Source organism: Eulemur rufifrons, chromosome 1 (genome assembly GCF_041146395.1).
Source record: "Eulemur rufifrons isolate Redbay chromosome 1, OSU_ERuf_1, whole genome shotgun sequence".
Classification (NCBI taxonomy): domain Eukaryota; kingdom Metazoa; phylum Chordata; class Mammalia; order Primates; family Lemuridae; genus Eulemur; species Eulemur rufifrons.
The window spans coordinates 101,410,674-101,424,043 of NC_090983.1; the positions used below are offsets into that span (position 1 = coordinate 101,410,674).

Genomic DNA, 13,370 nt, shown 5'->3' on the forward strand with positions numbered 1-13,370 from the left:
TGGCCAATCCCTGTGGTGTGGAGGCAGGAACTTGCCCACCAAGGTGCCGGGCACACACGCAGTAGCCTGTCCGGCCGCACGGCAGTGTGGAGTGGCCCAGCGGAAACCCCGTCATCCGGGCAGCACCGTGCGCAGGACTGTGGCACCGGCCCTGCCGCCTGAGGAGAAGCCTCTCAGGGGGGCTCTGGTGAAGGAGACAGACGTGTGGGGAAGGCTGGGCCCACCCTGGGGAACAACTCATGTCACTATTGCTGTACGATTACTCTACCAAAATGATTTGTACCAGGTGCTCGAAGCCCCTCGTTCCTTAGCCAGCCCTGCCCGCAGGGCTCACGGCCTGGGTCCTCTGTCCACGTCCTGGGAGTTCTCGGACGAGGCTGTCAGTGTGGGGCCCTTGCATTTCAGGAGCCCGAAGCTTGAGTTTTAGCCTCAGCTTCTGCACTTGCCTCACAGGCAGGCTTTTGCAGATTATCATTTTATTTTGAGACAGATAAGACCATGTAGAAAAGGTGGGGCACGGTGGCTCACGCCTGCAATCCTAGCACTCTGGGAGGCCGAGGAAGGAGGATCACTTGAGCCCAGGAGTTTGAGGTTGCTGTGAGCTATGATGGCGCCACCTCACTCTAGCCGGGGCAAAACAGCGAGATTCTGTCTAAAACAACGACAAACCCATAAGAAAAGTATAAAGAATAACATGTACTTTTTAATTTATTTATGATTTATTATATTTATATTGTTTATATATTATTAGTGTGTTATATAATATTTATATAAAAATGTTTGTATATAACCTTTAAATACTTATCAATTAATATATTTATACACTTATATTTATATATAAATATATGAACATACCTATTACCTATCACCCAAGCATGACAACTGTTCTCTTATTTGTCTTATTTTCTAGTTAAAACATGTAAAATATTACAGATGAAGTTGATGTTCCCTTATTCCTCCAGCCTGAGTCCCACCCTATCCCTGTTTTGTGATTTTGGAAAATCACTGTCATGAATTTAGTTTTTATCTTCCATTTTGCTTTTGTTTTTATTTCCAGCTATTTATGTTTTAAATACATGCTTCAAAATTCAGAAGGTTCAAAAGGAAAGAGGTCCCTCCCACTCTGCATTTGAATGCTGCCACATAAGGAGGTCGGGCGGCGGGCGGCAGCCTTTGATCAGCACAGCTCAAGCAGCTGGTGGAATGGAAGTGCTGTTACTTGGGCTGCAGCCTCCAGCTGTGTTTTCTTTGCAGCAATTTGATCTCTAGTGCCCAGACCCTGTGGTCCACCATTGTTAGCATTAGGTTTAGTTGACAGTGATGGAAACCCCAAGCAATAGTGGCTTAAACAAGGTACAAACTTACTTGTCTCTTATTTGGATAAAGTCTTAAGACCCAAAGCTGGTAGGGGGGTTCTACAACCATCAGGGACCTATCTTGTTACTCTGCCATCCTCAACACATGGTTCTACTTCATGGTCCAAAATGGCTGCTTGAACTCCGACCATCACATCCTCATGCTAGCCATTAGGTAGGAGAAAGGGAGGAAGGGCCTGTTGCTTCTCTTTCAGGATCATTTCCCAAAGCTACAAGTGACATTTCCTCTTGTACCCTGTTGGCCAGAGGGTGGTGGTGAAGCCACGTCTCATTGTAAGGGGCCGGGAGGGCAGTGCAGTCTCGGTCCCGGCTGGCTGTGTTCCCACCGATACGTGGAGATTCTACCACTAAGGAGGGAGAGGAGAATAACTATCCAGGCACAACTAGCAGGCTCTGCTGTGAGGACCAGTGTCAACTCCTTTGAAGTGGAAAAATCACTTCCTGTGTGGACTGCCAGGGAAAACAGGGAGGCTGCAGGCTGCCTTCCGTGCAGCCCCTCCCAACACACTCCCAAAGCACAGGTCAGACGCGCTTGAAGCCGCTTCCTGCAGAACCGCGTGTGAGCCGCACGGGCGGCCTTTGTCGGCTGGAAGCTCACTGCCCCTGGAAGCCCTTCTTGCCAGAACCAAGGGCCCTTCCAGCTCTTCCTGTGCAGCAGGCTTTGTCACACCACGGCCACTCCCTGGAGAGGACGCTGTGAAAGCGCTGAGCTCCTCACGAACAATGTCGCCTGGAGTGTCGCCTGGAGCTCCCTGGCTGGAGTTGGGCCATCGGCTTGGGGACAGGGCGGGCACCCTGGGAAACAGAGACCCATTGCGGAGCGATGAGCCTCGGGCTCCCAGCCGACTCCCGGAGTCTCGCAGAGCCTTGTCTTGAATGCTTGGCTTTTTGTCTGAGAAAGAAAAGTGTTTTCCAAAGTCCCCAGGCTTCCTCTCACACAGAAATCACAGGGTCTGGAGCAGCCACAGGGTAGGGCAGAGGACGGGGGCAGGGACGACGTCCTGTCACAGGGCACAGGGGACAGCGAGAAGGTGCCAGGGGCCAGGGCTGTGGGGAACTCTGAGGGCGCAGGGGAAGGGGGAGACGCCGGGTCTCAGCGCTCCACGACCATGGCCTTTGCCAGGGCCGGGCACTGGGAGGGTGCGCCCTGGCGGTGTCTGCGTGGAACCCTGGGCGCAGCTGTCTGCAGCGGGAGAGACCGCAGTGTGGCAAGTTCAGCGAGCGCAAGGGGAACTGCGGACTGGGGTGGGGTTAGGAACCTGGTGCTGGGGTGGGGGCTCAGGGCAGAGCCTCAGAGGGACAGACTGGGTCCTAGGAGGGGCCTCTGTGCCTCACCTGAGCCAGGAGGGAGACCCCAAGTTCCAGCTGGCCTGGACACCCTTGCAGTGGGGCTAGTGAGGACAGAGGCTGGTGGTCCTGGCTGAGGCCAATGGCCTTCTCGAAGGGGCAGCAGGTGACCACGTGTGAGCGCCCCGATGGCACCCAGAGAGAAGGGGGAGCAGAGGAGGATAGGGTCCCCTAACAGACTGGTTCCAACCAGGAGGGACAGTTGACTCAAATGAGTGAGTTTAAAAACATGCAAATCACACTTCAGAGGGGATGGGAGCTTAAGGTCAGGATGTGGGCGTTCCTTGTTCTGGGCAAGTCCGGGCAGTGCTGTGTCAACCCAGACCCTCCTCTCTGTCTCCCCTGGGAGCCCAGGTCCCCTGAAGCCCGAGGCCACGGCTGTGAGTGGGAGGCGGCGGCAGCTGGGCCAGGTGGAGACGGTGGACAGGCGACCCTCCCAACATGCGCTGGGGAACGAGAGGGCACGGGCCAGGTGGGGATGGAAGGAAAACTGTCACAGCCCTTTGGGGGCCCGTGCCTCGGGGTGCCCACAGGAGGGGCTGGGCGGTGGCCGAACCAGGCCCTCCGGGGGCCAGGGCTGGAGAAGGCCTTTGTGGGCAGGATGGGGCCCGGCTCCCCCGTCCCAGTTTACAGAGAAGGAAAAGGGGGCACAGGAGTCAAGGGCAGCCAGGGGCGCCGGGGGATCCACAGCCCGAGCCGAGAGCAGAGCTCCTCCCGAGAGGTTTGTGTGTTGCTGCAGCTCACGTGCTGAGGGCCCGGCTCCCCCCGCAGGGCTCCCCGGACCCCTGAGCTGAGGCCCTCCTGGGAAGAGGCGACCCATGTCACAGATGCATCGTGTCCCCCTAGAGGCCTCCTAGCCTTGGAGGTCCCCAAGACCAGGTGCACACTCTCGGGAGGGGACTTGGGGTGCCCATTCTTGCGAGGACAGCTCCTCACTGTGCCGCTGTGAGGGGACCAGGGCCCACGCCAGCCACGTGTGAGACCGCACCCAGGTGGGGGAGTGGGGGCCAGCGTCCCCGCGGAGGAGAACTGGCAGCACGTGGGCAGAGGCACCCCCAGCGGAGCAGGTGTGAGGACCAGCGCTGGCCCGATGGCTTCGGGGCGAGGACTAAGGGGAGCAGTGGGGAGCAGGCCCAGCAGGCCCGTCCAAGGATGGGGCAGTGCTGGTCACAGCTGGAGTGTCGCAGGGGAAGGGGTGGCAGTGCCGGGAGGGATGAGGCTGGTGGCTGCTGGCCACGAGGTGGGGTGGTGGCGGTGGAGGGGGTGCAAAGCCAGGTGTGGGCTCCCCAGGGGACAGGAGGGACAGCGGACCACAGAGGATGGGGGCCTGGCCCTCACCGGGAGCGGTGGGTAGGGCTGGCTGGGGCAGACCAGAGCCCCTGGGTCTTTGGCTCAGGTGACTTTAAAGCGGCCCTCAACTGTAAACAAAACGAGGAATAGGAAAACCCCCATTTTGGGGGAGGCGTTTTCAGGACTGATTCACCCGTGTCTGATCACACCGGCCCTGCAGAGCGGAACAGAGCTGGCGAAAGTGGAGGACGCGGCCATCATGGCTTCCCCGGGGGAGGAGCCAGGCTTAACCCCAGATGGAGGGTCGGGGAGGCCAAAGCCACGGCGGCTGCGTGGGGCTCTCCACAGTGCGGCTCCTCGGGGACTCTGGCCCCCGCCCGCCCCTGCACAGACGCACGGTCACTGCGGATTCTCAGGTGGAGTCTGAGGAGGGAGTTTTAGGGGCCACGACTCCCCACCCCCCGCCTCCCACTCTGCCTTGACCCTTCCAGAAAGGCCCATTGCAGGAAACGTTCACCTTTGCCCTGGGACAGCCGCAGGTCTAGCCAGCAGGTGACCCCCCTGCACGGGCTTCTGCTGGCGGGCAGGCTGCTGCTCCCCAGGCGGCGGGGGTGAGGGACGCAGGGCTCTCCCGCCACGGGACAGGGGTGGCCCGAGAGAACCACCTGGCCTGCGGCCGGCCACGCGTGCCCGAGTTTAGCCAAATCTGATCACTAGGAAACAGACTGTGCAGGCCTTGTAAGAGACAACGGGCCGGTGTCAGTCAACAAGGCCAACGCTGAGAGACGGAAGGAGGAGGGCGGGACGCTCCTTGGGTCAAGGCAGCAGGAGATGCCTAAGGAACTGCTGGGTGGTCCTGGGGTCACACAGACGTCCTGAAGACATCACTGGGGCGCCTGGAGCAGCGGCCGGCGGCACACGGCTTAAGGTTGTGCTGCGAGTGGGGCTGAGTTTGCAGCAGGATCGTGCTTAGCTCGGAGGGCCCGCCCGCAGAGCACGGTGTTCTGGTGACCATAGCCTGCTTTCAAATGTTGCAAAAAAGCGTGAGCAGGGGTGTGTGCGTGTGCGTGCGCGTGTGTGTGTGTGTGTAGAGGAAGTATGAGCACAGGATAAAAGGTGACGAAACGTTATCTCCAGGTAAATCTAGGCTAAGAGCTTGTGGGTGTCCATGGACTATTCTTCTACCCTTTGTCATTTGAAATCCTTCCATATTTCAAGAGTTGAGGGGAAAACAGGTCACTGAGGCTGTAACCAAATGGCACCAGCCTTCCTTTCAACTGGGTGTCATCTTCCCAAACGTTCTAATTAATGATCAATAGATGGTTGCTGTTTGTGGTGATGACAAAGTCCCATGTTTTGCTTTCACTACGCCCTACGTAAGGCCGCTCTCTCCCCAGCCACCGCGCCTGTGGGCAGGCCTGGCAGAAGCAGGTTTGGGCCTCTCGGCAGGGGCCCCGCCCACGGACCGCCCGCCCCACAGAGCACAGCAGCCAGCAGCTCCTTTTCAGGGTTTATTTCGTCTGCTAACATTCATTCTCGACCTAGACAAGAACAATTAGATGATTATGACTTGCTTTTCCATCATCAACTCGTTTTTTTGTATGAATAACCAAAAAATTTTCTTCTCACGTTTTTTTTTAAGAAGAGGCTATAAATAAATAAAGCTTTAAACGCTCCTGGTTTCAAGTTAAACAGTTCCAGTTCCCGAAAAGTTCACAGAGTTGTTGCTTGGAAGATTCTGCTGTCCCTGGCGTCCCCTCCAGGAGGGGACGTCTGCAGGTCTGGGGGTCCTGGTGACCGGGCCGTTGGCGCTGCATGCCTGCGTCTGTCTTCTCAGCGCAGGGAGGGCCCTGCGTGGGCATAGTCCTCGGAGTCCAGACGCCGCAGGCACAAGGAGCCTCCGCCCCAAAGCAGGTGGCCTGAGTGGGAAGTGTCGGGCTGGACACGCGGCAGGCTGAGGGCACTTCCAGCCACTGCCACCTCCGGCACCTCGGCCTGGCACTGGCCTGAGAAGAGACTGCTTTCCAAGTGCAGCAGAGAGACCGAGAAGAGCCCGGTGCTTCCGTGCGAGCTGGGATGGCAGGGCGCAAGTTAGAACATATTCCAGTATGTACAGAAGGGACCCCGTGGTGGGGCCGGCACACGCAGGAAGCCCACGGTGAGGAGGGCCCTCTTGAGCCAGGCCACCAGCTGGGTGCCCACCTCCTGACGCAAGGCCGCGGCACCCCATGTGGCTTGTGCAAGACCCCAGGCTCCCCTGAACATGCCCCATCCTCCTCCCAGGAGTGCACCCACCCCAAGTGACAAGTGTCAGAGCAGGTTCCCCCTCGCTGGCTCTGACCTCCCTTTAAAGAGCCACACTACTAAATCACCATGACACTTGCCTTCTTAGTGTGACACACCCACCCTGCAGGTGGCCTTGGGCTGGGCTGGCACAGTGCCCACCTGGCCTGTTGCCTGCCCTGCCCTTGGACCCCAAGGCGAAATGGCCAGTGTAGGAAGCCCGGGGGTGGGACCTTTATGCCAGACAAGCCACGATGAAAGCCGCTTCCTCCTGAGTAGCAACCTCATGTGATCATACTCTGGCTCTTCCTGTGCGGGATCCATCTGATCTGCCGAAGCTACAGCCCTCACCCCGGGCCAGGTGGCCTGCAGAGCCCACAGCCTGCCTGCGAGGTGGCCTGCGGCCCCTGGGCACACGCACCTGCTCTCAGGAGAGCCTGGGGCGCTTGTCGCCTGGGTGTGGGCCCACCAAAGACACCAGCTTGGCCTCCTAGGGTGCACAGGGGACAGGAACTGGGCAAGTGCTTACAATGGGTATGTGACATGGCTTCTAGTAGGGCCACTGCTGGCCTGCGGTGCTGCTGGGGACAGAGATGGCCAGCCTTGGGGGCTGGGTGGGAATGCAAGAACAGCTGGGCGTGGAGGGCTGAGTGCCTGGATACCAGGGAGGCCGCCCAGAGCCGCTTCTCCCAACCCTGGCTGAGAATCTGAGAGCCTGTGCCCCCTTCCCTCACCACCATGGCCCGGGCAGGGCTCACGGGCAGCAGCTGCGGCCCCAGGTTCCGGAGGACGGAAGCTGGATTGTCCTTTCATACACGGGGCCACGGGAGCAGTGGGATCTAAGCCCTTGGACAAATGTCCCTGTGATGGAGTTGGGGGCAGGGGGCAGCCTGCTAACAAGTTCCAGAGGTTGGAAAGGAGAAGGGGGCAGGTGGAGCTCCCTGTTCTCCCCCCGCCCCCTCTCCCCCTGACCCCCCGCCGTCTGAGCCTGGCCTGCCTGGGTGGGCACCCCTAAAGGCCAGCCAGACGCTCGGGCACAGGTGGCAGCATCGCTGGCCACAGCCTCCGGTGCCTGGGCCGCCACCCCGGCCATGGGTGGGGGTAGTGCAGGGTGGGGCCTGCCCCTCATAGCCCTCCCCGTCTGAGGACTGCGGGCCCCGGAGGTCTGCTTTGGCCCCTGACCTGAAGCATGAAGCTGGACTGCAGGTTCTGACCATCGGCCAGAGAGGGGAGTGGGCTTCCTGGGGGCTGGACTCGAGTCTTCTCTGCCCCAGGCAGGCTGAGCCCTGACCTTGAAGCAGAGGGCTGAGCTGGGAGCTCCCCCGGCCCCAGGCCAGTTGCTGGGAGCTGGTCGCTCACCCTCCTGGCGGGACAGAGGGGCTGGGAGCGAGCGCTGTGTGCATAGTTGGTGAGGGACATGCTCCTGGCCTGGCAGGCCCACTCCCCACTGTCTGTGTCTCTTCTTTAGACATTCAGCTGTTGTGCCAGTGACCTGGGGGCCACGAGAACAGGGACGCCCCTGGCCCAGAGGCCCACCCTGCCCAGGGCCTCCTTCAAGCTCGCTTTGCTCTGACCCACAGGGCTGCACAGGCCAACCGCTCGGACCCCTGGCCTGGGAGAAGCAGTGGGAACCCCCGGCCCCACCCCTGGCCCGTTTCGTCAGGATGCATCTGCCCTGTGGAGCAGGTCCGGGAGGCCCTCCCCGGCCAGTCCTGCGTGAGCCCCGTCTGCATGTGGGTCTGTCTGTCCCGTCTCGCCGCCCCACCCCAGGGGCCTCCGCACGGCACTGACCGCCACTACCACTTCTCGATGATGTGGCTCATGTAGTCCTCGGTGGGCACGCGGCCTGGCTCCTCGGCGTCCTCCCGCGGCAGCGCCTCCTTGGCGCGGTGCAGCAGGCGCTCCTCGCGGCTCCGGAGGCGCTGCTCCCTGCGCTCCAGCTGCCGCTTGTACTGGTAGCGCTGCTGGAAGAGGTCCTTGGCGTAGTCATAGAGCTGCATGTCCAGGTCGTTGAGCTCCTCGATGCGCCGGATGGTGTCCTCGTCCACCTCCACGCCGCCCGCCCGGGTGCTGTTGTACTGCATGAAGGGCCGGATGAACTTGAGGTTGAACGTCCGCTCGAACAGGTACTGCGTCTTGCGCTGGAACTCAGTCAGGCCGAAGAAGGCCATGCCGCGAAGGTTCTTCTTGGCGCTCTCCAGCAGCAGCTGGGCCCGCTTGCCCTCAGGGATGAAGGACAGGTTGTAGCAGCCCACCAGGCTCAGGTCGGCCAGCATGCGCACCTGGCGGTTGTTGGCCAGGTTGTAGGGGCAGTCCATGAACTCCTGCAGCGTGCAGCCTGACCAGTCCGTGCCCTCGTAGCAGGGCGGCAGCTCTTCAGGCGTGGGCGTGCGCCCGTCACACATGTGCAGTGACGTCTTCCAGGTGGCCCCCCGCTGCACATGCCGCCACTCGCTCAGGTAGCGGGACACGGGGTCTCGCAGCAGGGTGATGTAGTAGAACTTCCTGCAATGAGATGGGAGAGGAGGTGAGGTGAGCCCCTGACTACACGAGCCGCAGCTTCACCCGAGAGCAAGCGACTGCTGTGTTTAGCTCAAAACGGCCATTTTGCAACCTGGGATCAGAGATGCCAAGGAACCTGCCAATGGCACGCGGACACCAAGGGTGACCACCACAGTGCCCTACGGCACTCAGCCCGGCTCCTTCCTGCCTGCTGGCTCCTCAGGAGGGACGATCCGACCTTCAGGTGCTTTGGCAGTGGAGCCACCAAGCACCTCACACTCAGGGCAGTCCCAGAGCCACGGCTGCCTGGGACCAGCAGTTTTCACTGGCTGGCTGTGGCACAGGCAAGCGCTGCCCACAGAGCTGCTCAGCAGGTGCAGAGGGTGGGCAGGGGCCAGCAAGGGTAACCTCCAGCCCTAGGCCACAGGCCTTTGCCGCCCAGAGTCCTGCCAAGGACCCCAGGGGAAGCTGCAACTCATCACCTATATTGACTCCAACCACATTTGGTTGGCCAGATACCCAGGATGACCTGAGTCCCTGCCACACTTGCTACAGTGACGCCTGGGAGCAACAAGACACCTTGGACAGGTGGGTAAAATATGGCGGCCGCTGCCAGATGCGCCTGGGATGGCCCAGCGTGTGTGGGGTCAGCCCCAGAGGGGTCTGCAGCGTTACTCTTGGGGAGCTCTCCTCCTGGCTCCTGCGTGGTGGGGCAGGTGGGCCTCAGGCCAAGGAGAACCAGGACCGGGGCAGGAGCCCCCAGGTCCTCTCTCGGCCTCCCCCGCCCCCGGCACTCCCAGGACAGCAACGTGGACGTGCACCCACGCGGTTCCCCTCCTCGTTAAGGCCCGAGAGGAGCACCCGACTCATCTGCTCCCCTCGCGTGGCCCGGGGCAGAGCTGCAGGCAGCACAGCACCTCCTGCTGCCCCCTGGCAGCTGCCCTGACCTGGCTGCACATCTCCCAGAGGCAGGGAGGCCCGGGGCTGGGCACGGCACCTGGCAAGGTGGTGTGGTGCCACTGCAGGCCACCACGGAGGCTGGCGCTCTGAAGCAGGAGAGGCGGCTGGCTGAGGGCTCCCGGGGCAGGCAGCAAGGCCAGCCCTACTATATGAGCAGAGATTGCCAAGGAAGACAGGCACCAGCCATCCACCCGACATCCCCTGTAGCCCCCATGTGCTGGCAGGCCTAGGCCCTGCCCTCGAGGGCTCCCGACAGACTGCGTGGAGAAGCTGTGGGCTGCAAGGAGGAGTGCCCACAGGCTCCTGCCCAGGGCACACCCAGCCCTCCCGGCATACCTGCGCCCACCGCCTGCCTGGCACTGCCCGTCTGTGCTGATGGCGGCAGCTCCTGGGCACGCAGGGCTCCGAGGACTGCAGGGCAGGACCACCCCTCAGGCCTGCACGCAGCAGCGGCGGAACACACCACCACCACGGCTCACCAAGCCTGACCCCTCAGGAGACAAGGCCCCTGCTGTCATGGCCACCAGCTCAAGGGCAGGACAGATGCTTCCCGTCCCCACCCTCCTGCCGACAGTGAAGAGACTGCAACACCACCTGCAGCAGTCCCGGGCCTGGCAATGGGCCAGATGAGGGTCCCAGTGGACTCCCAAGCACCCTTCTTCCTCCACCGTGGCTCGGCCGCCAGGCCGGTCTGAGTGTACAGGGATGGCCTGGGGGGTCAGCAGGCGGGCCCGAGGCGGGGGCTGCGGGGATCCCGCCCGCCTTTCCCAGGAAGATGCTCTGAAGGGCCCCTGGCACCTGCACCCAAGGGTGAAGGGCTGGGACATGCTTCACACCAACCCCACACCCAGGGCCCGAGGGGTCCTGACTGTCCTCAACTGTCCTGAGGGCGGGAGCCTGGGGCTGAGGGTCCCTAACCCTGGGCCCGGGGGCAGCACAGGCTGAGCCGCAGACTCTCTTCCACAAGCCCTGCACCTTTCTGAACCGGCCTCTCACCCCTGTGGAGCCCCTGGAGCCTCCGCCGTGTAGGGGCCACCATGTCCACCCGCTGCCCTCCAGAACTGGGCCCGGCCCGGCCCTATCCCGCCCCACCCTCGCACAGCACCGCCATGGGCTGCAGGCAGATGCCAGCACGCTGACCGCCCCTCGGCAGGCCTCTCGCAGATAAGGAGGGCAGGGACGGCCCACCCTGAGCACATGTGGGGGGCCGGCTCTCGTGGCCACAGACGCACACAACCTGCAGGCTGGGACAGCGGGTGGGAGGCTGCTCGGTGATCCCGTGCCGGCACGTGCAGACAGCCGAGGGGAACGAAGGCCCCTCTGCCCATGTCTGCAGGGCGGCGTCCTGGCGAGGAGAGGGCTCGATTTTCAGGACACAGACCCTGGAACGACTTGACGTTTTCCTTCAGGGGTGCGAATCACTCTAAGAATCCATGAACGACGAAAAAACTAGGGGTGGAGGGAGCAGTGAGCTGCTGGAGACGGCCCGTCCACGCCTGGCCCCCGAGCACTGGAGGTGTGTTCCCTCCTTCACGTCCCCAGGCCCTGGCTGCTCCCCCCTGCACAGGCCTTCTTTGCACAGGATGCCCAGCGGGCACCGACAGGGAGGCGCGGGACGCCCATGCCCGCAGGGCACCTTCTGTCCATGGGGGACAGAGACAGGCCACCCATCCAAGTGCCCGGTCATGGCCCTGCAGACTCGCCTGCCCTTTCTGCACTTCAGCTTCCTCGGCCCCCGGCCCAAACAGGGCGTTCCGCACAGGGATGGCTGCCGGGGACCCGGGATGGCAGGTGTGTGCAGAGACAGGTGCATTCTTGTTAGCAGCGTTGGTCCAGGTGTGCCACATAACAAAATGGTAACATGAAAAGCGCATCTGTCATACACACACACGCAGACTCAGCCCAATGTCTTCCTCTGAGGGAGCCCAAGGAGCTGACCCAAGCCCCTGAGCCCCCCCCATGGCTCCCTGTGCACCACCTGGTGCCCAGCGGGATGGCCTTGCTCCCGGCTGTGTCTCTGGCCGCTGGCTCGGGCCAGAGGGAGCAGTCCTCACCAGGGCTGCATGGTGCCCACAAGGGTGGAAAGGTGGGTGTGCTGTACCTTCTCTGCTCAGGACACTGCCGTGCCCTGCACCCTCAATCCTGTCCCCCAGACAAGGCCTGTGGTGGAGATGAAGGGCCAGGAGGATGCTGGAACCTGCTTGTGGTGCCAGCAGCCAAATGTGCGTGTTCTTACCCTTTTCTGCAGGTGTGACAGCTGAGCCAGACAGGGTGACCTGCCCCAGGACAGTGCCCAGTTCTATCTGCTCCTGCCTGGATGGTGCTGGAGCCTCTGCCTGGCACACACCTGCTGCCGGTGGGCCTCGGGAGCCAGGAGCATCTGCTCACACACCTGCTGCTCAGAGGCCTCCTCCTGCCCCACCCCACGGCCTGGTCCCCTTACGTCACTCTGCCAGACACGGCAGGCACCTCCGGCCAGGGGCTTGTGCCTGGCCGTCCTTTGCCCAGACGACCCCAGCTCTGTCTCTCCACGTCCCGTGGCCCTTGCTGTCCTCTTGTCCTTTACACGCATTGCCAGACACATCAGCTGTCTGCCCTCCAGTTTATCGAAAAGTTTGCCGAAAGGTGGGATGGGGCATCAAAGAGAAGAGGGCAGAGGGGTTGTGGTGAGGCATGGAGACCCCCAGGTGACCCACCTCTCACATCCCGGCAGCTCTCTGATGTGTGTTCTCTAGAGGTGCTGTGAGGGGGTGGCTCATGGCTCAGGGGTACGAGGAATGGTCGGCGCACTCCACGGTGGTCCCCAGCCCCTGCCCACCAAGTGCCCAGACACCTGCCACTGGGCTAAATGATCCCTGTCCCTGCATCCCCCACTGGAAGCTGGAGGGTCTCTGCCCCAGAGCAAAGTCTTCCCTGCACCTGACGTCTGGGGACCCCATAAAGCAGGGGGCTTTCTGCCCATCACTCTCCAGCAGGGTCTATTCATCCCAGTGCCCCAAGTGCCAGCCAACCCCAAGTGCCAGCCAACAAGGCTTCCAGGAAGTGGGGAGAGAGGAAATAGAGAAGAGAGAAAGAAATGACCAGAATTGGAGTTCATAATTCACTGAGGCTGAAGTGGCTCACCATGTACCCAGCTAGTGAGTGTGGGGTGGGACCCAGGATTAAAAAGCATCTGGACAGAAAGAACCATAAATAAAAAGCTGCTTTTCCATCGCAATGCCAGACATTAGACATCAATGGAGCAATGTCTTCACAAGACAGAGGGAAAACGATCAACTGGATCTCATACCCAGCCAAACTATCAACCAAGGGGGAGAGGAGCAATGTCTTCAGACATACAAAGGCTCAGGAAATGTACCTTCTGTGAATCCTGTTTTAGGAAGACACTGGACTACGTATTTCATTTACTAAACAAGGAAAAGAAAAAAAGACCCTGGGGACCCAGGAGCTCCAACCCAGGCAGATCCAGGATGTCGACAGCACATCGGGCTGGGCCTGTCAGGAGCAGAGGGACAGGGGCTCCAGGAAAAGCGGGGCATGGACAGACCGAGCATTTGGTGGGGAAAAAATGGATGGCAGGTGTGGCAGATTTGAGAGTCATTTAGAAAAAAA

General features: G+C 61.1%; 1 protein-coding gene across 1 annotated transcript in view; it reads right to left on the reverse strand.

Annotated features, from left to right (window-relative positions):
- Window positions 1-5,532: 5,532 nt before the first annotated feature.
- HS6ST1 (heparan sulfate 6-O-sulfotransferase 1) overlaps window positions 5,533-13,370 on the reverse strand; it is a 48,168-nt gene continuing 40,330 nt past the window's right edge. Inside the window, exon 2 of the mRNA XM_069473922.1 lies at window positions 5,533-8,801. Within this exon, the coding sequence (XP_069330023.1) occupies window positions 8,093-8,801 (709 nt within the window). The 3' untranslated portion in view covers window positions 5,533-8,092. The remainder of the gene's footprint in view (window positions 8,802-13,370) is intronic.